General features: G+C 41.5%; 6 protein-coding genes across 6 annotated transcripts; 4 read left to right on the forward strand and 2 right to left on the reverse strand.

Moving 5' to 3' along the window:
• Window positions 1-6072: 6072 nt before the first annotated feature.
• EAE97_000706 (uncharacterized protein) lies at window positions 6073-6645 on the forward strand (the record flags this gene model as incomplete). The annotated part of the gene is made up of 1 exon (XM_038871216.1): window positions 6073-6645. The coding sequence occupies one exon, from the start codon at window positions 6073-6075 to the stop codon at window positions 6643-6645; it is 573 nt and encodes a 190-aa protein (XP_038738577.1).
• Window positions 6646-9844: 3199 nt separating this feature from the next.
• EAE97_000707 (uncharacterized protein) lies at window positions 9845-10736 on the reverse strand (the record flags this gene model as incomplete). The annotated part of the gene is made up of 2 exons (XM_038871217.1): window positions 9845-10187; window positions 10258-10736. The coding sequence occupies 2 exons, from the start codon at window positions 10734-10736 to the stop codon at window positions 9845-9847; spliced, it is 822 nt and encodes a 273-aa protein (XP_038738578.1).
• Window positions 10737-13616: 2880 nt separating this feature from the next.
• EAE97_000708 (uncharacterized protein) lies at window positions 13617-15342 on the forward strand. The gene is made up of 3 exons (XM_038871218.1): window positions 13617-13784; window positions 13831-14163; window positions 14214-15342. The coding sequence occupies exons 1-3, from the start codon at window positions 13745-13747 to the stop codon at window positions 15128-15130; spliced, it is 1290 nt and encodes a 429-aa protein (XP_038738579.1). The 5' UTR covers window positions 13617-13744; the 3' UTR covers window positions 15131-15342.
• Window positions 15343-15543: 201 nt separating this feature from the next.
• Window positions 15544-17863, forward strand: EAE97_000709 (uncharacterized protein; the record flags this gene model as incomplete). Its single annotated transcript, XM_038871219.1, has 12 exons — window positions 15544-15596; window positions 15664-15845; window positions 15928-16010; window positions 16061-16445; window positions 16495-16654; window positions 16705-16855; window positions 16905-16970; window positions 17023-17131; window positions 17184-17202; window positions 17253-17449; window positions 17510-17589; window positions 17816-17863. 12 exons carry the CDS (start codon window positions 15544-15546, stop codon window positions 17861-17863), a joined length of 1533 nt encoding a protein of 510 aa, XP_038738580.1.
• Window positions 17864-18241: 378 nt separating this feature from the next.
• On the forward strand, window positions 18242-21829 carry EAE97_000710 (uncharacterized protein). Its single transcript, XM_038871220.1, has 8 exons — window positions 18242-18526; window positions 18732-18784; window positions 18837-18980; window positions 19039-20007; window positions 20057-20164; window positions 20603-20731; window positions 20783-20941; window positions 21020-21829. Exons 1-8 carry the CDS (start codon window positions 18414-18416, stop codon window positions 21070-21072), a joined length of 1728 nt encoding a protein of 575 aa, XP_038738581.1. The 5' UTR covers window positions 18242-18413; the 3' UTR covers window positions 21073-21829.
• Window positions 21813-24314, reverse strand: EAE97_000711 (uncharacterized protein; the record flags this gene model as incomplete). The annotated part of the gene is made up of 7 exons (XM_038871221.1): window positions 21813-22091; window positions 22173-22243; window positions 22294-22416; window positions 22462-22948; window positions 23290-23401; window positions 23461-23838; window positions 23908-24314. The coding sequence occupies 7 exons, from the start codon at window positions 24312-24314 to the stop codon at window positions 21813-21815; spliced, it is 1857 nt and encodes a 618-aa protein (XP_038738582.1).
• Between the last annotated feature and the right edge of the window lie 467 nt (window positions 24315-24781).

The raw sequence follows: 24781 nt of genomic DNA on the forward strand, positions 1-24781 counted from the left end.
ATACTTTGTGACATGGATACACGGTGATCAGACCATGTATGGATATATAAGCACACGCTAGAAAGTCTCTGGGGAGTCTTTGGATCTGAAAAGTGACATGTATGCGCCACTTAGGACATGCACAATAGAAAATTTGTCCCGAATTTTCCTGTTTTCCTACTTTCCTGTCGCTCACCGCTGTTTACTGAAAAGTGAGGCCAACGAATGGGGCTCCCATGATACTTTCCTTTCTTGCTATCCAACGAGCGGAGGCTTAGTGTAGTTACACCACTTGCACGTCGGGATATCGAGAGCCTCGCGGGGACACGTGACGAGGTAATGACCAGGTTATCCATCAATGACTTGCATGATTGCATATTGAGTCACACCAAAGGAAAAACACACTTCAACCACCAAGTTTTATGAGACCTGAAAGATGCAACCATACTTGCGGAACCCCACAATCTTCTGGGCATCACCAATCCAAATAACTGTGTGTCCTTTCATTGGCTCCAATCCTGATACTGTTCATGCGATTTTGCCGCTTCACTTATAGCCGTGACGCCATATAGCAATCAGCAAGCTCAAGAGGAAGCATGCTCGTGGGACATATTGTCTGAATGGAAAGTACATTTGGAAGGATTTTCCCGAAGGGGCACCTCAAGGGGAAGAATCAGTTGGGAAGCATTCTGATTCAACCCCTTTCTCAAGATTGTGATAAATAGAGACTTGGAGAGCAATGATCGAAGGTTGAATAGTAGCTGGGAAAGAATTGGCTTTTGCTCTAAAAGACAAATCTTGTGCTTTTCAAATGGCATTTCCTCAAGAAGTTCGACGTTCAGGTAATGATTCTAAAAATGCACGGGTTGTATGAGTACGCAATACAACACTAGGAGTTTTTCAAACTATAAAGTCTAAGGGTCCAGTATCACCATCTTTGTTGATCCAAGTAGTGGAAGTATTAATGTTATTGTTAGCGGTTTGTCAAAACTGATGAAATTACGAGGGGTAAGATGCTTTTGAATATGAAGCTTGCAAACTTTCTAAGCAATCAAGGAATGTTTCCAAATTGCATGAGAATTGGAGATGCGAATATCTGGAAAGACGCATGGAGTAATTGCGTTTGAACCTTGACAAGGTCATTACGGAAATATATTGATATATGGCCAAGGCGGCAAAATTGCGCAGAGAAAGATACAGAGAACAGCACCGATCAGCACAAACACTCTGACTTCTTTATACAATAAGATGTTTGGAAAATTTACAGTTAAGTATCTCAAGAATACTAGATGGGCAGCCAATACCAACAGGTAGCTAATATCATCCGGGCATCCAATATTGATTGAACAATCAGTATCAACTAGACAGAACAGGCAGCGCTCAAACCCGTTTGACGAGCAGCTACTTCTGAGTGCATCAATGCACATGATGCAGAAGACCCTGGAAGGGTTTTTCGAACAGATGTGATCAAATACAGCAAGAAGGGAATATATGACTTTGGGTTGCCAAGATATCTGCTACTCATTCACCGCCTCACCCGTTCACCTCCCATCTCCGACTTGAGTATCTCGAGCACTTCTGAGATGGACTATCAAAAGCAACAACTTTGGATTGTCAATTTCACAGGTACGACTGTCAAAGTGGTGGAAAGCTTTTCAGCCTACGGGGAATTTGTCGTTAAAGGAAGTATCATACATAGCATAATCGGAAAACTTGACATTACCCTTTTCGAAGTATCAGGTCCAAGAAGCGATCCCCCGTTTTTGACGTTGGAGGATTTCCTGCGGCTCGGAATTCGGAAACGACAGAGATACTTTCGAGCGGTTGGATGCTACCTAGTTAATGAAATCTTCGGCCGGTCCCCTTGAGCTCTCTTTAGCTCTTGAACTTCTTCTCAATATCAAAACGGGAAGGCTAAAGGAAATTTTCTACAACTACATTGGATATAATTGACGAGTGATAAGTACTAGAAAGTCAAACATCTTGGAGAGCTTGAGAGTCAAAGGTTTTTGGGTTTTGCATCTCCAGCATCAGTACGGATGGATACAAATGTATTCAGCGAGCGTGCACTTTGAATTTTCCGAGAAATGTTCCCCTCACGGTTTAATTTTTTAACTCGATAGATATTTATTAACTACCGGCGCACGATCAAAAGATATCTCCATGCATTCAGCCTCGAAGTCTGACCACTACGATGGAGAAACGAGGAAAAGATTTCATGTGATCTATGACTGCTGCACTCCAACGATATTATCCGTGCCCTCCCCCGTAATTGGTTGATTGCTATGGCACAAACCCCAGAAAGTGCAGGAGAAGAAAAGAAGTCAAGTCGCGCCTTGAGGTTACAGCAAGTCAGTGAAGCGTGAAGTTTACTCTTGTATCGTACCAGTAGTTCATCCCGAAATCATTTTATAAGTTCCAAGCTACCAATTAAAGATGATGCAGATCCTCATCTGCGCATTTTGAAACAAACATTGTTTCTTTTCCTTCTTGAAGGTGTAGGGATTGTGGATTTTTTAACATTTTCGGAATTAGAAGATTAGCATTTAGCATTTAGCATTTAGCATTTAGCATTTAGCATTTAGCATTTAGCATTTAGCATTTAGCATTTAGCATTTAGCATTTAGCATTTAGCATTTAGGAATTTAGGACTTTATTAAGCATATTATTTTCGTCCGAAGTTGAATGAATGAATGAGCGAGTGAGGGAGGGATGTATTTTTGGCGAGAGTCCAGAATTCACCAGTTCCAGAAGTTCTAGAGTAGCCCTGGAGAGTCTAGAGAGTTGAGGGATGAACCTCTCCCCTTCTCCCCTTCTCCACTTTTTGATGGGAACGGGAAAACTTGATGGATTTCGGGAAGTTTGATTGACTTTTTTATTTATTGATCTTGACGTAGGTATGTGTCTAGTACCTATGCCATAATGGCGATGTGATGTGATGTTATTGCAGGTGTCGTTTGATGCGATGCGATGAGATGAGATTGATATTGTGATGATGGAAATACTAGATATATACGGACTTTGATATAGGTACTGTATTCTGTAAATGCAGAGCTTGAAAAATGAATAATAATGCAACTTAACTTGTACTATGTATATGGGATTTGGGATTACATGTATTAATTAATTCAGAGTCCGTAAGTATATATCGTAGAAAGGTAGGGACTTTACCATAATGTACCTACCTACCTAGTAGTATCATTCGAAAAATAACATGCAAACCACAGGCATCGCATCCCTCCGGAATCCATCGACGTCCTAGGTACTCTCCGTGCGTTGGAATTGGATTTATGCATATGGGGTTTCTGCATGATTGTATTACCTACCTATTTTTGACACACATACATATGCATATATATGGATGCACACCGAGACCAACGGGAATCACAATTATCCCATGGCATAGCGATCGATAGGAGTCGAACGAATATCAACTTATCTCGACACTTTGCGCTTTTCCGTATGTGGGATACAATAAACGCTTCGATGCCGCTGCCGTGCCGCTTTGGGATGGGGATGGTGAGAAGGGGGGTGAGGGTTGAGGGATGAGATGGGGAGGTTTGGGAACTACATGGTACTTTTTCTTGGGCGGTTGGATATGGAGAGGGAGAGTGAGGGCGAGGGCGAGGGCGAGGGCGAGGGTGAGGGTGAGGGTGAGAGTGAGATCTGAGATTTGAGAGAAGCATAAAGGAGGTGCATTATTGAAAGATAGAAATATCTCTGTCGATAGGTAGGTAGGGAGGTAGGTATTCAGACGACGAGATGGGTATCAAAAGATGGTGTGCATAAAAATCATTTGTATCTAGCTCTCTTTGTGATGATGTGATCTTCTCTCTAGGTACGCTTTTGGGGAGTAACTGTTCGCTAAGGAGATACAAGATTGATAAATAGTGTTCACTAGTTGCGTCTATGAATAGAATCATTATTGCGATGTACACGATATCCTCTGGAGACTTCGTATCACTAGGGATTTGGTCTTTGGTATTTAGGATTTGCGACCACACCGACATAACGTAGATAAACTTCGGGAGTTTGAATTTATTTATTTATTTTTTTCTTCTTCTTTTCTACTCCTCTTTTTTTCTTTCTGGGAGATGTTCGAGATTAGATGGATGGATGAAGAAACAAGGCAGTGAAGAGGGCAGTGAAAAGGGAATCCCCAAATCTCCCACGTCCTTCCCAGATTCCCCGGTCCGGACCAAGTGGGAAACATCTCATTTTAAAATTTGGCCTTGTTGTCAGTCAGGTCCCATGCACGTTTTGATGGATGTTGTTCGGTGGAGTCTTAACTGTTGGTACAAATGTACAAGCAGGTAACGATATGGTAAATTGAAGCACACATGCACACCTTGACGAGAACGGGCCGCGCATCTCATTGGCTACATTGCAGATTAGAAGTGATTTTTTGTCCCTTTTTGTCCCTTTTTCCTGATGATGCCCTTGACTCCACCCGCGCTCCCGACACCAATCACGCACGATTCACGACCGTTTTTGTTTAAATGAATTGGACAAATGCGTTCTAGACGAGGAACAGAGGGATCCACTGTTATGGGTGGATGGGTGGATGGGTGGATGGGTGTGGATCTCTTCAAAGCAGGTACGAACTGCAGTCTGCAGTCTGCCATCCAAGTCAAGTCAAGTCTCTTCCCGTATGTACAAATTGCACGCTTCAATGTTCCCGTTTTTATCCAAAGTAACTTTAAGCACGCAAGCAGGCATGGAGGGAAGCATGCAACTTGATGCAAGCATTCATTCAAGCATTCAAGCATTCGAGCAGTCAATCAAGCAAGTTTCTGAGCCGGCCGGTCTACCTAATTCTAGATAATTTGTGATTCTCCGTTCTTTTTTTATGAAGGGAATAGGGTGGAAGTGACTTACTTGACTTGCTTGACTTGACTTGAATTGAATTGACTTTGGAGACTTGGGATGACATGGGATGAGATGGATTGTTACTAAGAAAGGAAGGTTCAAAAGAGTGAGTTCCTCCGTAGTATTGGTAATGATTGTTCATGTCGGGGTTTGGTGGTTACTGGGTACCTAGGTAGGTAGATGATAGATAATAGATAGTTACGGAGGACTAAAGGAAAGAAAAAACGAGGCTTATACACTTTTACATTTATTTACACTTATTTATCTAGTATCTACCGACTTTTACACTTATTATTATTATTATTATTATTATTATTATCATTATTCACGGATTACACTGATTACACTTATTTATTATATTTACGCTTGCACAATTTCTCTTTTCCGTCTTTCATCTTTCATCTTTCCCCTTCCCTCCTTTCCTCTTCTTTTCTAATTCTAATTCCTTTACCTTACCTCACCTTCTTTATCCTCCACCACCACCTCAACCTCAACCTTCCTTCCATCTCTCTTCATAATACAACTGGAAGAAAGTTTCGACAATTCTTCCTCAAAGCCTTTAACAACAAGAGACAAGACAACAACAAATAAACGCTCCTTCCTTCGGGATATCCACATTCTTTTTGAACAACAACTACCTCCATACACTCACTCCTTCATAGGTTTTAATCAACTTCACTCTTTTTAGTTGATTTTAACCGTCCATTCTTTCGAAAGGTCCAGCCCAAATTCAGTTCTGGAAGAGATCAATAGATTAAAAATCTTAGGAGATTCAGCGAATATCACTCCAATCATTCATTCATTACCTTGGTAGCAGTTGATTGTTGCTCTTGTCTTGTTTGGAACTTCTTACTCTTTGTGTAAGTTGTTCATCTTCTTTTCTGGTGGTGGTTATAAGTGTTGTTGTTGTGAGGTGGTGTGGTGAATTGAGGAGGATCGAGGTGTGCGACATGCATATTATCCTGTCGCAAATTCGAGTATCTACACACATGGGGATTGGACCTTGGAGATTCAATAAAGATGAAAAGCTTCAATCTATCTTGACCCATTCAATCCAATAACAAGGACTAACATAATCCTGCGATATAGCTATAGCCATAATCAACGTCAATACCTTCTCCGATTTTTGCTATTGTGTGCATGACATCGATACCCAATTACGACCCATTAAACGACAACTCGACGCAATAATATTTACCATACCATTCACTCATTTATATGATCATGGATTCGATATCAATGCTCAAAACTAGATCTATTCTCCGCGTCCGTGACGACTCTTCAACTACCACCATGTCAAACTCAATGGTTGATCTTCTTATTGCCTTGATGATCTTGGTATTTATCGGGCTTTGTTTAACAGGGGCCTTATACATTGTGCGCAAGCTTCGACGTAACAGAGCCGTTGCTCGTCAGCAATTGCCTTTACATAACGAGCAAACAAGATCGAATCACCGCCGATTGACTATTACGGCTACTCCCTATGGTGGCCGCGGCTCCACCATTCACGTCTATGACGAAAAATCATCCATGATGGACTCCGACCGTGCACCACTCTCACCTGAAGACGTTCCTGAAATTCGCATCACTTTCCCCGATGAGCATGATGAATCTACTGGACACAAGAGAAGCGGTCGTGTCGTTGTTGTTCGTGTCGGAGAAACCGGTGTTGGCCTTGAGCCTTTGAAGGATCAGGATCAACTACCCGCTTACGAAAAGGAAACCGGAGGAACCAGATTTCAATCCATCGATATGGATCGCATCGGTGGCTTGAAGGAGAAGGAGAGCTGGTCATAAATCTTCTGATGACTTTGCTGTCTTTTCTTTCTGTCTGGACCTAACTCCCAAAATCACATGAACATACGGAGGATCCTCATACATTCATCTTGCATATAAAATTCCTTTCCACCTTCAAGGTTTCGTCATCACGCAATGATGTAAATGATATCGTCTTCTCGAACTCTATTCAGTTACATAATAACATCAAAATTTTCTCTTTCGAACCGGCTCATCGACAATTGTTTTCCCCAGTACCCCAATCAACTTTATGAACGGCAAAGCAAGGTGTTATCAAGGCAGGATTTAGGGCAACTGGCGTCGTTCGTACATGTACCTCGATACCCTTCTCGTTAGAATTCGTGGTGGACCAATTTCTTCTTGTAGGTTGGAGCTGGAAAGGAAAGAGGAAATATTCATACAACCTACCTACCCTACCTATTTTTCGAGGTAAGGGAGTGGAACATAAAGAAACCTCTTTCTCGAACAAACTAAAAGATCAAGATCAAGATAATTGTACTTAATGTATTCTACGTAATTTTCTTTAAATTATGAGAGCGCCTGTTCATTTAAATGGCTTTTGTTCTTTGTTTTTTCCTTTCTGATTTTCCTTTTTCATCTTTTTTCTTTTCTTTTCAATCTTTTTTCATTCTCATTTTTGTCTGCCTATCTACTTCTTGGGAAGTGAAGAAAAGGCAGGTTCACAAAGTTACGGATATATGTGGAAATAAGACCACATACACACACAGAGAGAGAGAAATTACCTACTTAAGGACTTAACTTTTTACAGTTTATGATGAGATTAATGAATGATCTTAATGTTTTTTATTGAAATCTTTGATATGTGTTTTTTGTGAATTTGGATGTGAAACTGTGTTTGGAAGTTGAAAATTTAATGGGATGGGAATTGCATTTAGATGTGAATTTAGATGTGAAAATGAATGTGAATCTAGATGTGAAATTGTGTTTCGGAGGTGAATCTAGATGTATAGGTAGGTAGGTAGATAGGTATGTAAATCTAGACATATGTGTGTGCATGTATATGCATCTGACAGATGTCAAACAGCCGATCGAAGAGACACGTAGATAGACGGTGAATCAGATAGATGAATCAGATAGGTGAATACGGAGTAGATGCTCGTATCATTTAAATTGGATTGGATGGGATTGGATTAACACGAAACTTGGAGTTGGGAATTGGGAATTCCAAGGTTGGTATGGGTAGAGAGGGGGTAGAGTAGGGTAGGGTAGGGTAGATCAGATGAGGGTAGATGAGATGAGATGAGATGAGATGAGATGAGATGAGATGAGATGAAACGAAACAAAACGAGGTGGAGTGGAGTAGAGTAGAGTGGCTGGGAGGGGAGGGGAGGGAAGGAGGAGGGGAGGAAAAGGGAGGAAAAGGAGATTGGAATGCGGGTTTGGATGGTTTGGATGATGTTTTGAGTTTTGAGCTTCGGGAGTTGTATGGGAGAAGAGGAGAGAGGGGTTGAGATTTTGGGTTTGGGTTTGGGTTTGGATTTGGATTTGATGCTATGAATAGATTAGTGGGTTTGTGGATTTGTGTGTCTTTGTTTGATGCGAGATGGGGTGGGATAAGATGGGTGGAGTGGAGTGGAGTGGAGTGGAGTGGGGTAGATGAGGGTTTGGGAATGTCTTGGATGGGTAGATGGGTAGATAGGTAGAGTGTGGAGGGTGGGATTTTGAGGGCTGGGAGAGTTGAGAATATTGAGAGAGTGTAGAAGATAAGATGTATGTTTTTTGGGTGGTTGGATGGATGAATGGATGTGTTGGAGGGCTGGGCGGTTTTGAATGTTTGGTAGGGGTGAAAGAGTTCGGTGGCTTTGGGGATTCGAGAATTTCCAATGGGGGGTTGGAAAGGTTGAGAGGTTGAGGGGTTTTAAAGGGTTGGTTTGGATCGGTGGGGAGGGATGAGGATGGAGATGGAGATGGGGATGGGGATGGGGATGGTATGTGCTTTTGTTAATCTTCTTTTGGGGCCAGAGGGATTGTGATGAGTGGTTTTCTTCTTTCTGGGGGGAGGGGAGGGATGGGAATTGAGGAGAGGGAGTGGAGGGAGTGGAGGGACTGTGGGGGAGGAGAAGAGTGGAAGAGGAAAAGAAGGAGGAGGGTAGGGAAGAGAGGAGGGAAAGAGGGAAAGAGGGTGGGGGGTGGGGGTGGGGGTAGGAGTGAGGGGAGAGATAATGAATAGTATATTCGAGGTGTACTTGAGAGAACAAGGGAGGTGTGTGAAGTGATGAGTAGTGAGTGGATAGGGGAGATTTAAGATATGAGAGTAATGAGTGGTGAGTGGTGAGTACATGCGAAGTAGACGAAGAACATGGGAGGTTTGGAGTTGTGAAGAATGTGAATGCGTATGTGTTTGTGGAGACACATATGTAGGTTGTTCGAGAAGTAGGAGATTGAATTGGGTTGTTTATGGGTAAGTAATAATCACTCGTATTGATGGCGAAATCTTCTTCGTGAATTTTTTGCGATTTGTCTGAGTTTGGGATGGGGACCGGGTTGTGATGGGCTGGGAACGTGTGTAAATTCAATCACATATCAGTGTGTACATACGTACTCCTTTCTTTCTCCTCTCTCCTTTCTGTTCTCTTTGAACTTCCACCTCTTCTCTCTTAATTGTACATAGATCTTGCGATATTTTTCTTCAATTCCCCCATGGGGGTTTGTCTTTTGTCTCCCATGCTTGTGGCTTGGGATTGAGTGGGGGATTATGGTTTCATTGATTGCCGGACTATAAGATGGGTTATGGAGATGGATTGTAAATTGGATTGTAAAGGTGTGGAAGGGGATGGATGAAGAATTGATTAAAAAGATGATGAAGAGTTGATGGGGAATTGATTAGGGAGTTAATAGGGAGTGATAGGAGGTTTTCTGTGGAGATAGGTTGGGGGAGAGCGAGGGTGTATTTGGTGGTAGGTATGTTGAGAGGGGTTATACTTTGGAAGAGATGTACATTGAAGTGGGGTTTGTGTTGAGAAGAATGAATTTCGAGAGAGAATAAGAGGGTATATAACTAAAGTGGTACATTGGTCTCTGATCGGCAGGCATATTAGTAAATAAGGAAGCATGAATAGGTTGAAGAATTTGAAAGAGGTGAGTAGTATGCATTGATGACTTATCAAGATTTACCCACAGATTGGAACCCGCTCACCCAAATATCAACTTCTACCGGGTGCTTCACGTAATGCATTCGCTATACATATCCTTGCTCACACGGTCTGAAGGTGTCAGCTGCTCCATCCCAACATCCCCCATGGATACACAATACCAAAAATTCCCCGAATAATTCCACGGCAACTTTGAGATATCCCTTGTAATACTCATCCTCATAGTACTCATCTTCACAATCTTTTGGCGGCCAGTATCGTGTGTCTACAACATAGACGAATGGGATTTCGCCTTTCGCTGGTCCTTCCAGAACGGATGCAATGACCTCCTCGTTGACTAGGAGGAAAAAAGCATGGGTTGGGTTCAAGTCAGGGTCCGTGTTGTAAGGTGGATCGCTATCTCCAATACCAGGAACATCTGCAAACTTGCTTCACAATAGTCAGCGTCTGTATTGTGGGATCCAACGCATCCGGCCTGGCGAAACAGCGAAAATCATACCGGTTCAAAGTGAGCATATCTGCACCCTCCTCCGCCTCAAACCACCACAACTTCCACAAAAACCTGGCGCCATCTGGATCCACACCGTGTTTTGCTTGTGCTTCCCACTTCTTCAGAATTAGCGTATCAAACCTCTGTCTAAATAGATTCCAGCGAGTGGAGTCGCATGCATTGTAACATGTACGGTAGGCTACTGAGCCAGTGCAATTGACAGGAAACAATGAAGTAGATTGTCCTCCAACCACTTCTTTGATCAATTTTACCCAGTGTCCATCGTATTCGAGATTTGGGCCTGAATCATGCGTAGGGGCGGGATAGGCTATGCTGAACGTGGTGGGCTTCTGCGGGAGCAGTTGCGGTGAGGTTGAATATAGAAGCCTGTTCAGAACACGATGGGAATGATGGTGATCGAGATTGCAAGATGATTGAGGCAATATTAGCGCTCGGCGGGAGAGCACTGCTTGGAGAGCGCGACGCATTCTTGAGGTAAAGAAAGGCTGTGCAGTCATGGTCAAGGCCTGCATCAATAATAATAAAAGGCAAAGGTAAGAGAGGTATCATCCTAGAAATTCACTTGAACAGGGTTCAATAGGTTAATCAGAAAGTGAATATACTTTTCTGGACTATTGGCATGGTAACAACAGCCAGCAACTCTCAACTTGATTGGTGCTTTTGAGCTTTCGTCTCATTTCTAAGCCATCTCTTCCCATCGTTCTTTCGAAATATTTCCTACTTCCATGGTCACTTAATCCCTATGGAATTTTTCCTTTCGTTGACTTTATGGTCGCGCATCACATTCAAAGATAGTCTTACCATCAAATGTACATTGAGTACTCCATTGATGGCGTCCTAAAAAGAGAGTAGGTAGTTGCACAAAAATTACGGTGACCATAACCGATATCCCTACTACGTGCACGACCCTACTATATGCACACTTTTTTTATATCAAAACAAAAATCAATTTAAAATTTAAAAATAATTATAATAATATAAAATTTAATTCAATAATTAATTAATATTATCAATTTCAATTTATAAGGATTTCGAATTATTAAATTAAGAATTGATTGAATAATTAAATAAAGAGAATATAGAATCTTGATATATAATTTCTTAATAAATAATATATTAGAATCTATTTATAGAATTATAATAAATTTTTATAGATTTTTTGATATTAATAATATTATAAAAAAATCAAAAAAATCAAAAAAGTAAAAAGAATTAAATTTAATATAGATTCTTAGATTTTTCTAATGATTTATAATATTTTTAGAAAAGTTAAAAATATTTTTTAAAATGAATTTAAATTTTATATTTAATATTAAAGATTTAAAAAGTAGTTTTTAAAAAAAGGATTATATTAAATATTAAAATATATAGAGTTTTGATTAATAAAAGAAAATTATTTAAAAAATATCTTTTATTTTTGAAATTTTATTTTAAAATTATCTAAATCTTAATTCTATATATATAATAAGATTCTAATTATATAAAAATTCTTTTTAAAATAAAATTCTTTAAAAAGAATTTTTTTTTCAATTCAAAATATTATTAATTCATTTTAAAAATTTTTTTTTAAATAAAAATTGATTTAATATTAATTAATAATTTAATTTTCGAAATTTAAATTTTTTTATTAAATCAAAATCTGATCAATATAGTTTCATTCTTTATAATTGATTAAAAACTATATAACAAAAAAGTTTAAGATTGAAATTTCTTAAAAAAATTAATAAATACTTATATTATATTTATTATTAGATTAAATCAAATTCCTAATAAGTTTTTATAAATCTTTATTTAAATTTAATATTAATAAATTATAGATTTTAATATATTTATATTTTTTTTAAAGATTATTATTATTATATAACTTAAAAATAGAATAAAATATTATAAATTCATTATTCTATTAATAATTAATTATTAAAATATTTTTTATAAAATATATTAGAATTTAATATTAATATAATTTCAAATTTTCGATAAAAAACTTTAGTTTTTTTCAAATATCTTATATTATAATATATAGAACTTCATAATTTCATTAAAAAAAACTTATATTTTTAATTATATTATAAAATATATTAATAAATAAATAATTTTTTTTATAAAAATTAATATCTTATTTATCATTATTATTATTATAATTTTTGAGATTTTTAATTTTTTTATTTCAAAATATTATATAAGTTTATTTCAATTATCTCAATTTTGAATTTCAAATTATAATATCGCTTTTTCAATTTTTAATTCAATTTTCTATATAAATAATAAAAGTGTGCACATAGTAGGGTCGTGCACGTAGCAGGGATATCGGTTAATCGAGAGATTGACGAGCCAAGTAGCTTTGTTTTGGTTACCGTACTGCACTGCCTCTCTCGAGCCTCTCTCTCCCACATTGGTCGACGTGACAAACCCAGACCGTCGAATTCTAATTCTCTTATTGTATTATCATCTGAAGCTTCTATGTGGTTCAATGTCACTCAGCTTTCAAATCCCGATGCCAATAATGCCGGCAATGGGAGAGTCCGAATCACCTCGTGTGTCCACACCTTGGCTAAATAAGGTATGTATGGAGTTTTCCCCGGTTATGTTGACAGCCACGCTTGGCAATCGATCATCCGAAAATTGAGTTCATCATGAAGTTGACATGTCACATCAAAACATTGTTCCGCCGTGGAATGCAGGAACCCATTTCGCTACCGACACGATGAGATTCACCAACATCACTCTTCACATACCCATCCATCTGGTAAACTGGGGTACGCTTTCAATATTTCAGTCGCTTTACCCCAGTTAAAAGCGGTCTAATTGAAGCTTAAATTTGCTTAAATTTGCTTAAATTTGCTGACCCTGCTTACTACAAACCAAATTAAACGAATACGGCATCTCATGCATATGAAAACATCGCTAAGTTGGCGATTAGTGCTTCGCGAAGCTGTTGAGTTTAAGCTTGTAGGTTCTAGATTGCAAGTCGAGTTATGATCCCGGAGAACTTCTTCCCGTTTTTCTCTGGTCCACAGCTTGGCCTGCTTGATCTTCGAGTTTCTACAAAAGCCCTTGGTGACACTGTAACATCATCCGGATGTCACAGAGGACAATCTCTATCTGCAAATTCTTGACGCATGCTTCTGCGTTCGTCGGTACCTTCATTCTTCGTTCCTAATACAAATAATGGTTCATCAAAGACATGTTTGGGGAAGGCCACGCGGTTATGTTATCTCTTAGTTCGCTTCTTATGCTCTTGCCAAGAGAGGCTGTGTGGTTGTCTTGACATCTCACTTACTTTTAAGTTTCGTCATACAATCCCGTCTTGATATGTCACTTATCTTTAAGTTCAGCCAGATTACCCCTCACCGGAGTAGTCTTGATTAACGCTACGTGAGGAGGTCGTGCTAACGAGCATATAAACCGTTATACTTCCTTCATTGTCTCATTAATTTTGTCCTGTTCCGTAAATCAACTACACATAAATTCAATAATGTTTCTTTTGCGCTTTTTGGCTGGTGCTATTCTGGCTTGTGAGTGATATTTCCCCTGCTTCTACAGTCACCACTAATCGATTAGCATCGATGATATCCGCTCAGAATGTCTCCTACTGCACGGGTGAGGTATGCTTTGCCGTGAACATACCAGCCTCGACTGCTTCGAGTGGCTCAGGAGATATATATATACAGATGAGTGGACCAGATACAATGTCTTGGATAGGTATTGGACAAGGATCCGCTATGAGTGGTGCCAACATTTTTGTAATGTACGCCGATTCGACTGGGAGCAATGTCACAATCAGCCCTAGGCTCGGTATTGGGCATGTAGAGCCAAATTCCGACACTTCTGCTCAGGTCACTTTACTGGATGGTTCTGGTATAATAAATGGTCAAATGATAGCCAATTTTAGATGTATGTTTAGAATCAAAACTATCTGGCACCTATTCTAACCATTCGGGCAGGTTCAAATTGTGATAGATGGAGCGGCGGATCTATGAGCTTCACTGATTCTTCCTCAGCGTGGATTTGGGCCCATAAGACCGGCGCTGCATTATCATCCAACAGTGTTGATGCAGATATCGATTTTCATGACGCATACGGAGTAGCCAGTTTGAATTTACAGACAGCCACGGGCGGGGCAAGCACAAACCCATTTTTGACGGCTGGATCCGTTTCTACGCCTAGCCAAACATCTTCTGGCGCCAGTGACGCTGCAATTGGGCCATCTGACATATCGAGAGTGACCATTGCACATGGCGTTTTGGGTTCCCTTGCCTACGTCATTCTCCTCCCTTCGGGTGCGATCGCGATTAGGATCCTTAATTTCCGTAATTTGCTATGGCTTCATGCCGGCTGGATGGTTGGCGCTTATTTAATCGTACTTGCGTCACTGGGAATGGGGGTATGGATTGCACACATGTCTAATCTTCTCGGCAGCGCCCACTCAATAATCGGCCTTGTTGTGGCCGGATGCTTATTACTTCAGCCTATCACTGGATTGATACACCACATGTTATATAAGCGTCGTGGTGGTCCCAATGTTGCAACTTATCCCCATGTTTGGTGGGGTCGTGCGGTTATTACTCTTGGTATTATCAACGGTGGTTTGGGTCTGAGGTTAGCTGACAATAGTAAAAAGGGTGAGATCGCATACGGCGTGATCGCAGGTTTTGTGTGGGTTCTTTGGGTAGCAGTCATTCTTTTTGCAACAGTGAAAATCAGAGAGCGTCGTGGCAGTGGTATGGATGTATCTGGAGCCTCGGTAATCAGGGATAAGTCAAGCACTGAAGGATCCTACTTCCACGATAACTCGCCGCCTCCTCAATCTATGCAGGAAGCACATGATCTTGCTAGATTACCTACATCTCATCGTACTTAAGCCTCATGAAATTTTTTCATGCATTAAATTGGGACGGGAATATATGATAGAAGCCAGGAAGCCTGTCTAGTCGGGCTGGATGCTAGTAACACAGGATGGGCTGGGGGGGGCGCTTGTTTTCATATTGTTTAGCGAATATTCTTCATCTTCGTCTTGGACATGGGTATTTGACACAGTTAGATTTTACTACATTAATTCCATTGGTTCTACCACTTAAAGTTTTGATTCTCCTTAATACCTTCAAATCGTAACGAAATTTCAAAAATTCTCACGTGGTAAAGACTGGGAGTTGAGTTTCGCTACGGCCGATTACATAATGACACTACATCCTAGCATCTTAGAGACTTGTGATTCCCAATCGATATTGCTCTCTCGCAAACTATAATTCTTCTCTTCAGATCACCAATTTCATTATGGGAGTAGGACGTGTGCTCGTCATTGCGGGTTCTGATAGTTCCGGTGGAGCGTTAGTATTCCGGCACCCTCTCCTTCCGCATTTCTACCCCGCCACAGACTAACGGTTCTCATCTCAGCGGAATCGAAGCCGACCAGAAAGTGATTGCTGCTCATGGATGCTATGCTATGACTGCTACAACAGCCTTGACGGCTCAAAACACTCTGGGTGTTGAAGATATTCATTATGTTCCGGCCGAGTTTGTCGGGAAGTTGATTGATGTGTCGGTTGGGGATGTGGGGGTTGATGTAGTGAAAACTGGTAAATTGCCTGATACATACATCTGAATTGTCGAGGAGATGATCATGATTCCGGATATCCTAGATACTAACGATATGTTAAGGTATGCTAGCATCTGGAGAAACAATAGAAGTGGTGGCAAAAGCATTAAAAAGACATCACGTGAAAACTTTGATCGTTGATCCTGTGCGTTCATTTTCCCAAAAACGATGTGCAAGTTGTCTGACTTCCAAAAGGTGATGGTCTCTACAAGCGGATCACAGCTTTTGCCTTCTACAGCAATCTGCCAGTTACGAGAACTTCTGTTTCCCTATACCACTGTTCTCACACCCAATGTGCCTGAAGCGCAACTACTCCTTTCCGATGCTGGTAAATCTGTCGGAGAACCTAAGAACTTGGATGACTTGAAAGAGATAGCGAAATTAGTACAATCACTAGGCCCGAAATATGTACTAGTGAAAGGAGGTCATCTGCCTTTACAGAAAGATGGAACAGTAGCGACTAAGGAGGAAGAAAAAGAACTCATGGTTGATATTTTGTACGGCGAGGGAGTCATCACAGAAATCCGGACTAGTTATCAGAAATCGCGGAATACCCATGGAACGGGATGTTCGATGGCCTGTGAGTTTATCCATGTACACCTGGTGAAACAGAAGCTAAATGGGAGTAGCCGCCATTGCTTCGAACATTGCGAATGGACTACCCGTGATACAAGCTGTGAGAAGTGCTTGTCGATACATTGAAGCAGGAATACGAACAGCGCCGGATCTGGGCAAGGGTAATGGTCCGATTAATCATTTCCATTCGACTTACACCTTACCTTTCGCTCCGTAAGTCTCTATTCCCAAGTGATGCTAAGTTCCTCAATTGATCATTGCAGGGGTCACTTTGTGGAATACCTTCTGGAAAGGCCGGATGTTAAAGGAGCGTGGCGAGACCATACTGAACATGCATTTGTCAAAGGACTTGGAGACGGGACCTTACCACTGGAGTCATTCAAGTACTACCTCATTCAAGACTATCTTTATCTTGTCTGTCAAAGCACTGAAACTTTTATCTATCCGGTCTAACAAGTTACAGGTGCAATTTGCTAGGGCTACTGCTTTAGCTTCATACAAAGCCAAAACTATGGAAGGCATTGCTGCAGTATGATATAGATCCTTCCTGAAGATGGCGTGTGTGCTAACTCTTAATACAGTCTGCAGGTATTGTACTTCATATTCATCGGGAGATGGCGCTGCATATCAGTTATTGTGAGGGTTTTGGTATGACAAAAGGAGAGATAGAAGCCTGCGAAGAGAGCCAAGGTAAGCTTCTTCACGTTGACACATCGAATTAATTCTGACAGTACCGAAATAGCATGCACAGCATACACAAGGTACATGGATATCTCTCCCTTGATAGCAATGATATACTAAAAAGTGATAGGTATGTTCTTGATATCGGACAATCTGAGGACTGGTTGGCTCTTCAAATATCCATGGCGCCTTGTCTTATCGGCTACGGGGAGATAGCAAAACGATTACATGCAGACCCAAAGACAAAACGGGAAGGAAATATCTATTGGAAATGGATAGAAAATTACGTTGCAGATGATTATACGGAAGCAGTGAAAGTTGGATCAGGTATGTGACAAAATAACCCTACAACTCATGGGGATTGGACAGTATTGACCATTTGGGCAGCTTTGCTTGAAAAGCATGCTCTGCTGCAGTCACCCAATAGGATAGAGGAATTGGTCAAAATATTTGTTCATGCAACAAAGGTACGCATCTTTTAACTAGTTGGATTACCTTTTTCAGAGATCGAAAAGCTGCGTACTTCCATACGCATCCCTTGACCTGGAATCTGTCTGCGTTGTGATATGGGGTAGCAAACACACCTAGACAACGGACAGAAGAGGAATACCCACCGTGCAGCACAGAGAAAGCCTTAGAAACAATACAGAGGCGACAGAGGTACACATATAACATTTACTAATTGCCTGACAGATGGAGACGGGATTCTGGGACATGGGTGGCGGTGGAGGGAAAAATTGAAATGTAGAATCTTCAAGGTACAGTACCGGGTCCGCAGTAGGTAGCTTTAAGGTACGTACAAAGTACGGAGTAGTAGATAATAACGACGGTTAAATAGATTTCAGACGTGGATGTACCCAGTAAGAGGGATAGAGAAAGAAAAATTGCATTCAGAGATTTACAGTATTTTGGAACAATCTGATTGTTTTGATTGGCTGAAAGAAGAAGAAAAATTCAATTGGAGACAAGATCTTATTTCAGGGTCCAAGAACAAGAAAAAAATGGATAACGCTAAATCTTGAATGGGCTTAGTCACTCATATCTCACACTAATCCCTAAATAATATAGTGTACTTTTAGTTTCCTTTCTACTTTTTTTTACTCAAACCTCTTCTTTCTCACCTTCCATTACTTTTTGATTTCTTCTCATCAACAACAATAATTTCATCTGCGAGACTTCTTCTCATCAACCCAAGAAGTCATTTTTGCAGTAATCATCAAAGCGATTTTCAAATTACCATCATAAATTCACACACTCTTTCAATTTCTCACTCTCAAAAACTATCGCAAATATGTCATATGGAGGAGGATATGGTGGCGGCGGCCGTGGTGGCGGTAACGGGTACGGCAATGGAGCTTCCTCATATGGCAGAGGCAACTCTTACTCCAATGGATATTCGAATGGGTATGCAAAAACCTATGAGTTTAGATATTGTTGATAAGTTTTCGCGCATCGCGTTACATTGTGTTGAGTGTGTGGGAGATAAGGCTAAGGCTAGCGTTTCGCTTTGGAGCCGAAGCCTAATCTCTCATTGCGATCACAACGTAGCACCATTTTATTTCATTCATTCCTTCCGACTTGCTGATATATACTGACGTGTAATTTCTAGGGGATCTAATGGATACTCTGGAGGCGGTGGAGGTGGTTACGGAGGTGGCAGAGGTATGCAAACAAATTTTCACTAGATTAGAATCATCACTAACAATTTTCACAGGCGGCGGAGGTGGTGGCGGAAACGTCAACGGCTACTCTGGAGGAGGTGGTGGTGGATACGGAGGAGGTGGTGGATATGGCGGTGGTGGTGCTGGCGGTGACCGCATGAACAACCTTGGTGCTAACCTCCAAAAGCAAAACTGGGGTAAGTTCGAAAGGATGCTGAATATTCCGCAAAATAGAATGCTAACTTCCATACGCAGATCTTAACACCATGCCAAAGTTCGAGAAGTCTTTCTACAAGGAGGATCCAGTTGTTGCTGCTCGTTCAGAAGAAGATGTTGCCAAATTCAGAGCTCAGCACAACATTGCCGTTCAAGGCCCAAATATTCCAAAACCTGTCGAGACCTTCGATGAGGCTGGTTTCCCCGCATATGTCATGACCGAGGTCAAAGCCCAAGGTTTCCCAGCCCCTACTCCAATTCAATCTCAAGGTTGGCCTATGGCTCTCTCCGGACGTGATGTTGTTGGTATTGCCGAGACTGGTTCCGGAAAGACCCTCACATACTGTCTTCCAGCTATCGTACACATCAACGCACAACCACTTCTCGCTCCTGGTGACGGCCCAATTGTCTTGGTCCTAGCCCCTACCCGTGAGTTGGCTGTTCAAATTCAACAAGAAATCACCAAGTTCGGAAAGTCTTCCCGTATTCGCAACACTTGCGTTTACGGAGGTGTCCCTAAGGGTGGTCAAATTCGTGATCTCGCCAAGGGTGTTGAGGTCTGTATTGCCACTCCTGGTCGTCTCATTGATATGATCGAGTCTGGCAAGACTAACCTTCGTCGTGTTACATACCTTGTTCTCGACGAGGCTGATCGTATGTTGGACATGGGTTTCGAGCCACAAATCCGTAAGATTCTCGGACAGATCAGACCGGATAGACAAACTTGCATGTGGTCTGCTACCTGGCCAAAGGAAGTTAGAGCCCTTGCCTCTGATTACTTGAATGAATTCATCCAAGTCAACATTGGCTCCTTGGAGCTCTCTGCTAACCACAGAATTACTCAAATCGTCGAAGTTGTTTCTGAATTCGAGAAGCGCGATAAGATGACCAAACATTTGGAAAAGATTATGGAAGATAAGGACAACAAGATTTTGATCTTCACAGGAACCAAGCGTGTTGCTGACGATATTACCCGCTTCCTTAGACAAGATGGATGGCCCGCGCTCTGTAAGTACTATTGTGAACTTCTATGTGGACATTACTAACAGAATCTAAGCTATCCACGGTGACAAGCAACAAAACGAGCGTGATTGGGTATTGAATGAATTTAAGACTGGCAAGAGCCCGATCATGGTTGCTACTGATGTAGCTTCGCGTGGTATTGGTATGATTAAAACCCCCTTCCCCCTCACAGCAACGTTCAGTAGCCTTTTTAGTGGTGCTTTACTCTCAACGCTTCGGCGCTTCCTAGATTGCGTTATATTGCCCGGGCCCTATCGTGTCTTTCGGTTCTCTAATTCTAGGGTGTCTTGGATCCTTAAGTGTAGCACAACCGTGCTGCGCTCGTAATTCCAAACTCGACAGTACTTTAACAGGTACCAGATATGGAATTGGCATTTCTTGACTTGATCAAGCTGTCTCCAAGACTCCCATTCCAGAGAGCCTGGATGTGTTGGATCACCTACCCTGGCATAAGCCGCATTGGACAGTTTCATGCCAGTCGCCGAGAGAGTATTGGATGCAGTCAAATGCAGCTTCTTCATGAGCCGCCCTGGACCGTTGCTATACCATTTTTTCTATTCTTGCTAACCCATCAATGAAGATGTCCGAAACATTACCCATGTGTTCAACTATGACTACCCTAACAATTCGGAGGATTATATCCATCGTATTGGTCGTACAGGTCGTGCTGGACAGAAGGGAACCGCAATCACTCTCTTCACCACTGACAGTATGTCTCCCGTCCGCCTTGAGGTTTACATTGGCTAACAACATACCCTAGATCAAAAGCAGGCTCGTGATCTCGTGAACGTTCTCACTGAAGCTAAGCAGGTCATTGATCCTCGCCTTGCTGAGATGACCAGATATGGAGGTGGTGGCGGAGGTAGAGGTTATGGTGGACGTGGCTACGGCGGTGGTGGCCGTGGACGTGGTGGCGGTGGTAAGTTATTCTGAATCCTCCTACCTTCTTACTCTTCCTTGTTCCATCAAACGATGGGACTAACAGAGCCGTTGGTAGGCAATTTTTCATCTTCTAACGCTGCTCCTTTAGGTGGAGGCAGACGTTGGTAAGATGTCTCATCCCGATCGATCGAAACGGAGTTATAACAACCACGACTATCGATAACCATCCTTGATGACAACGAAAACACGTATATTCATCCCATAGTCGTTTTGGCGTTTTGGTTCTCTTAAAAAGGGTAGGGAGGGGTAGAATTGTCTTACGTGATTTCTGCGCACCCTTTCAAAAATTCTTCTGTAATCTGACCTTTCTTTCTCTTTTATTTTACGAAAAAACTGGGTGGCATTGCCATGAATTAGACTGAGGGTTGGGGCTCGATGGATGGTGCTATAGATTGCTTCACATTTCCATGTCCATCTGACGAAGAGATGAAGGCTAGGATTTGTATGTGCTTTTAACTTGCGTTCCTCCTTTCATAACTAGATTGCTCTCTGTAGCTAGTTTTAACTAGAAAACATCTCGTATTAGATTAAAAACAGTATAAAAATATGAGATCACTTTCTTCTCGAACATTGGCGTTTTAGGAGTCCTTCAGTGTATGGATGTTTTTTGTGCTGCTGTTTTTGGGTGTGGAAAGGTTCATCTGCCAACAAAGTGAATTTGGCACAAGTTCTGCGAAAAGTCCACTTGGTGCGCGCACATACATCAAAATTTGATCAAGAGAGCAAGATATGGTATTCTGAATAGTAGAATGGGAGCTAGAGATGAGAGAAGCAAGAGATATTTACTTCTTTTTCCGCGCATACTGTAGTTCCAAGGTTCTACCCACCTCTGCGGTATAGTACCACAATCAACCAATAAACGCAACCTCAGTGGGAGTGGTCGTGCTTGCACTTGTGCTTGTGAGTATGTTAGAAGCTGTAGTAGGCGCAGAAACGCAAACAGAATCCCCAATTATTAGGAGCGTGCAATTTTGAAGTACGGCTGGGTTCCAGGCAAGGAATTGCTCGAACAAAACCCCATATCGAAGCTCAATGCTGGGGCACGTATCACCTGGCTGGACGGTATAGAATTCGCTGCAAGTAGAAACGATGCCCGATTTAGTAGGTGCTGGTGTGTGCTCGCGGCGCTACTCGATGTGCCAACGCAAAAGGATCGAAATGAAGTAGAATTTAACCCCGAATAGAATCCAGAACAATCGGAGTTTTACCCATGGGTTCAAAGCGTAAAACTTTGACAAATCGATGGCATAAAATTTGAGAGTATCATCGCACGTGATGTCTGAAATTACTTTAGCTCTTATCATATGCTGAAAGATGGGAAATATTTACCTTCTATATCGCCGCCGTACATGGACCCATAGGCGTTGCAATTTTTAGCTGTTCCAGGTGGGGCATCCGTGGCGGTAGCAGCGATGAATGGGTTGTAGATGCTTGTAGATGTTGGGACGATGGCTATACTTGTCAGGTCACATTAACACGAAGATAGAACTAACTTACTTGGAGTGGGTTTATATCTTTGAATGCAATAGCGATACCCAGGCGAAAGAGTACAGTTCATGGGATCCTGTGCTGCCAACGATGGATTCCATGACAGGAAGTTTGCCAGTGTGATTTCTTCTATGCCTGCTACCCAGACGTATTCATTGATGCCTTTTTCAATTTCAAGAAATGTAGCATTAGTGGTGTTCAAGGAATAGTATTCACGATACTCGTAACAGGTGGGAATCGTGTCCGAAGCTACAGGGTCCAGCCATTTTATCGTTTTGTTTCCAACAACGGAGGCCCCCTCGCTCCAATACGGTGCACTTGGATAGAGAGTAATATCAATCGGCAGCAAGCAAGTCGAGAGCGGCGATGCTTGGAGGCAAGGATTTGCTGTAATTGTGGCTTTCTGAAATGAAGTATACGTGGATATAGAGCCTACTGCTTCTACGCAGTAGCTTTCGCCGGCTATATGTTTGTGCAGTTGCTGTTGATATTGGGGCTTAATGGGTTAGTACCACGATATTTAAGCTGGCGAGTTAGACAGGGGGTTGACATACTTTAAAAAATAAAAGTCTTCGAGAGGTATGCTTTGTGAATGGATATCGAGGCACAACTATCTCCCGCTTGTATCAAATAGTATTTTGCGCAATAGATGTTTGTACCGTTAGCGATTGTTGCTGGCACAGGCCTATTTCGCAGTTAGCTAAGCATCATTGTTGCAGCGGTGTGCTGTGAGCCTCATTGATATCAATAAGGAAAGAAATTTTACTTACGTGGCAGTCGTCATGGAATTTTGTGAAGTGTCACTGGTAGATGGTTTCCATCCTCCTTTGGGCTTACACATAATTCCGTGCCGTAAAGTTGGTCTAGGTTACCACATGCTTTGTTGATATTTGGATTCCAAGAGCTGAGTTGTGTCAAGGTGATGTCTCCCAGCACAGCGGAAATTATGCTTCGACACGAGTCACCTTTATCGACTGTGTATACATCGCATTGTTTTGGTAAACATACGGATTCTCCAGGAGCTGGGGATTGTTCTCGTACAGCAACCAAAATGTGGATACGTTTTGAGTCCGCGCGATTGAATTGCAATCTTCTCCATTCTTTATAGTATATGAGGTGGCACAAGGAGTTGGCGTGGCTGTGACTGAAGAGATCGATGAGCTGTTGAGGGCGATAGCAGTTGGTGATGTGTAAGGATATCCTGTCTTGCCACAAGATGATGTGGTAGACGCGAAATCGACAGCTGCATCAGAAAAGTACCCGTATGGTGAGCCAAGCTCGAGTTGTCGGATTCCAAGTGCACAATCAGAGCAATCTTGCTCTACTATTCCCGCAGTTGGTGTGGACCATGAGTCAAATACTAAACTGCAAAATTGAGCAGAAGTACTAAGTTTTGTCCGGGAATATTAGCTGATGTGCCTGGGTGTTTAAAAAGGGATTTAAGATGAAGCTTACACATCTCTCCGACATAATATCTCATAATAGTATAAATACCGGTCAGGCCAAGTTGATGCTGGGTATGCCAAATTATCCTCACCCGAAACAAATACATCGGAGAAGGTACAAGCTTTTTTCGTGGATGCTTGGTAAACTTGTAAGGATTCCTTACATGCTGGGATGCAAAGTGATGCCAAAGAATCAGCGTCGAGATATACACCAGGAGTCCAAATCGCTGTCGGAAAGCTATCATTACAAGAAACAGAGCTGTTCAACGCATTGAGACAAAGTGTAGATACACCAGGAAAACTGACATCAACCAATGAGTTATGGAAGACTTGAGCATCATTCATTCCCACGAATAATAACAACAATGACCACCTCACAAGAGATGTTAATCCGACGCAACCTTTGGTTGGAACCATTTTATGAGATATCCAACACTCAGATGTCATAGTGTATGTTGGATAGTTGTCTTGAATGACAGTTTGATGAATGAGATCCTGTCCTTTATCTCTGTGATTGTGCTCAGTACTTATGCTTGTTGATATCATCTGCTCTCTGCTAGCTCCAATGGAGGTTCCCGAGATGAGCTATGGAAACTTTCATTAATTTAAATTTGTTCATGAGTATTTTCAGAAAGCAGCATGCACAATGAATGAATGAGCACGCTAAAAATTCTCACTCTCTTCGTGTAGTAAGACATTTCTGCTCTCTGCCATAATTGTAACTATCACACTGGTAATTTTTCACATTAAAATTCCAGTCTGTTGACAAAAATATCACAGGCTTGTTTTGATCCTTTTCAACAGCGGCTCTCTGGTTTAATCAGCCAATTGTTAGCTGACATGTCTTTTCATGGCCCTCTCAAGTATTATGTTCTCATATTTTA

Source organism: Botrytis byssoidea, assembly GCF_014898295.1.
Source record: "Botrytis byssoidea strain MUCL 94 chromosome Unknown BBYS_001, whole genome shotgun sequence".
In the NCBI taxonomy this organism is placed as follows: domain Eukaryota; kingdom Fungi; phylum Ascomycota; class Leotiomycetes; order Helotiales; family Sclerotiniaceae; genus Botrytis; species Botrytis byssoidea.

Bases quoted from the DNA above. Each gene is read 5' to 3' on its own strand.
- EAE97_000708 (XM_038871218.1), top strand. From the start codon at position 13,745: ATGTTTCTTTTGCGCTTTTTGGCTGGTGCTATTCTGGCTT. The intron at 13,785-13,830 runs GTGAGTGATATT...CTAATCGATTAG, and splicing joins GGCTGGTGCTATTCTGGCTT to CATCGATGATATCCGCTCAG. The intron at 14,164-14,213 runs GTATGTTTAGAA...CCATTCGGGCAG, and splicing joins AATGATAGCCAATTTTAGAT to GTTCAAATTGTGATAGATGG.
- EAE97_000710 (XM_038871220.1), top strand. From the start codon at position 18,414: ATGTCATATGGAGGAGGATATGGTGGCGGCGGCCGTGGTGGCGGTAAC. The intron at 18,527-18,731 runs GTATGCAAAAAC...TGTAATTTCTAG, and splicing joins TCCAATGGATATTCGAATGG to GGGATCTAATGGATACTCTG. The intron at 20,165-20,602 runs GTATGATTAAAA...CCATCAATGAAG, and splicing joins TGTAGCTTCGCGTGGTATTG to ATGTCCGAAACATTACCCAT.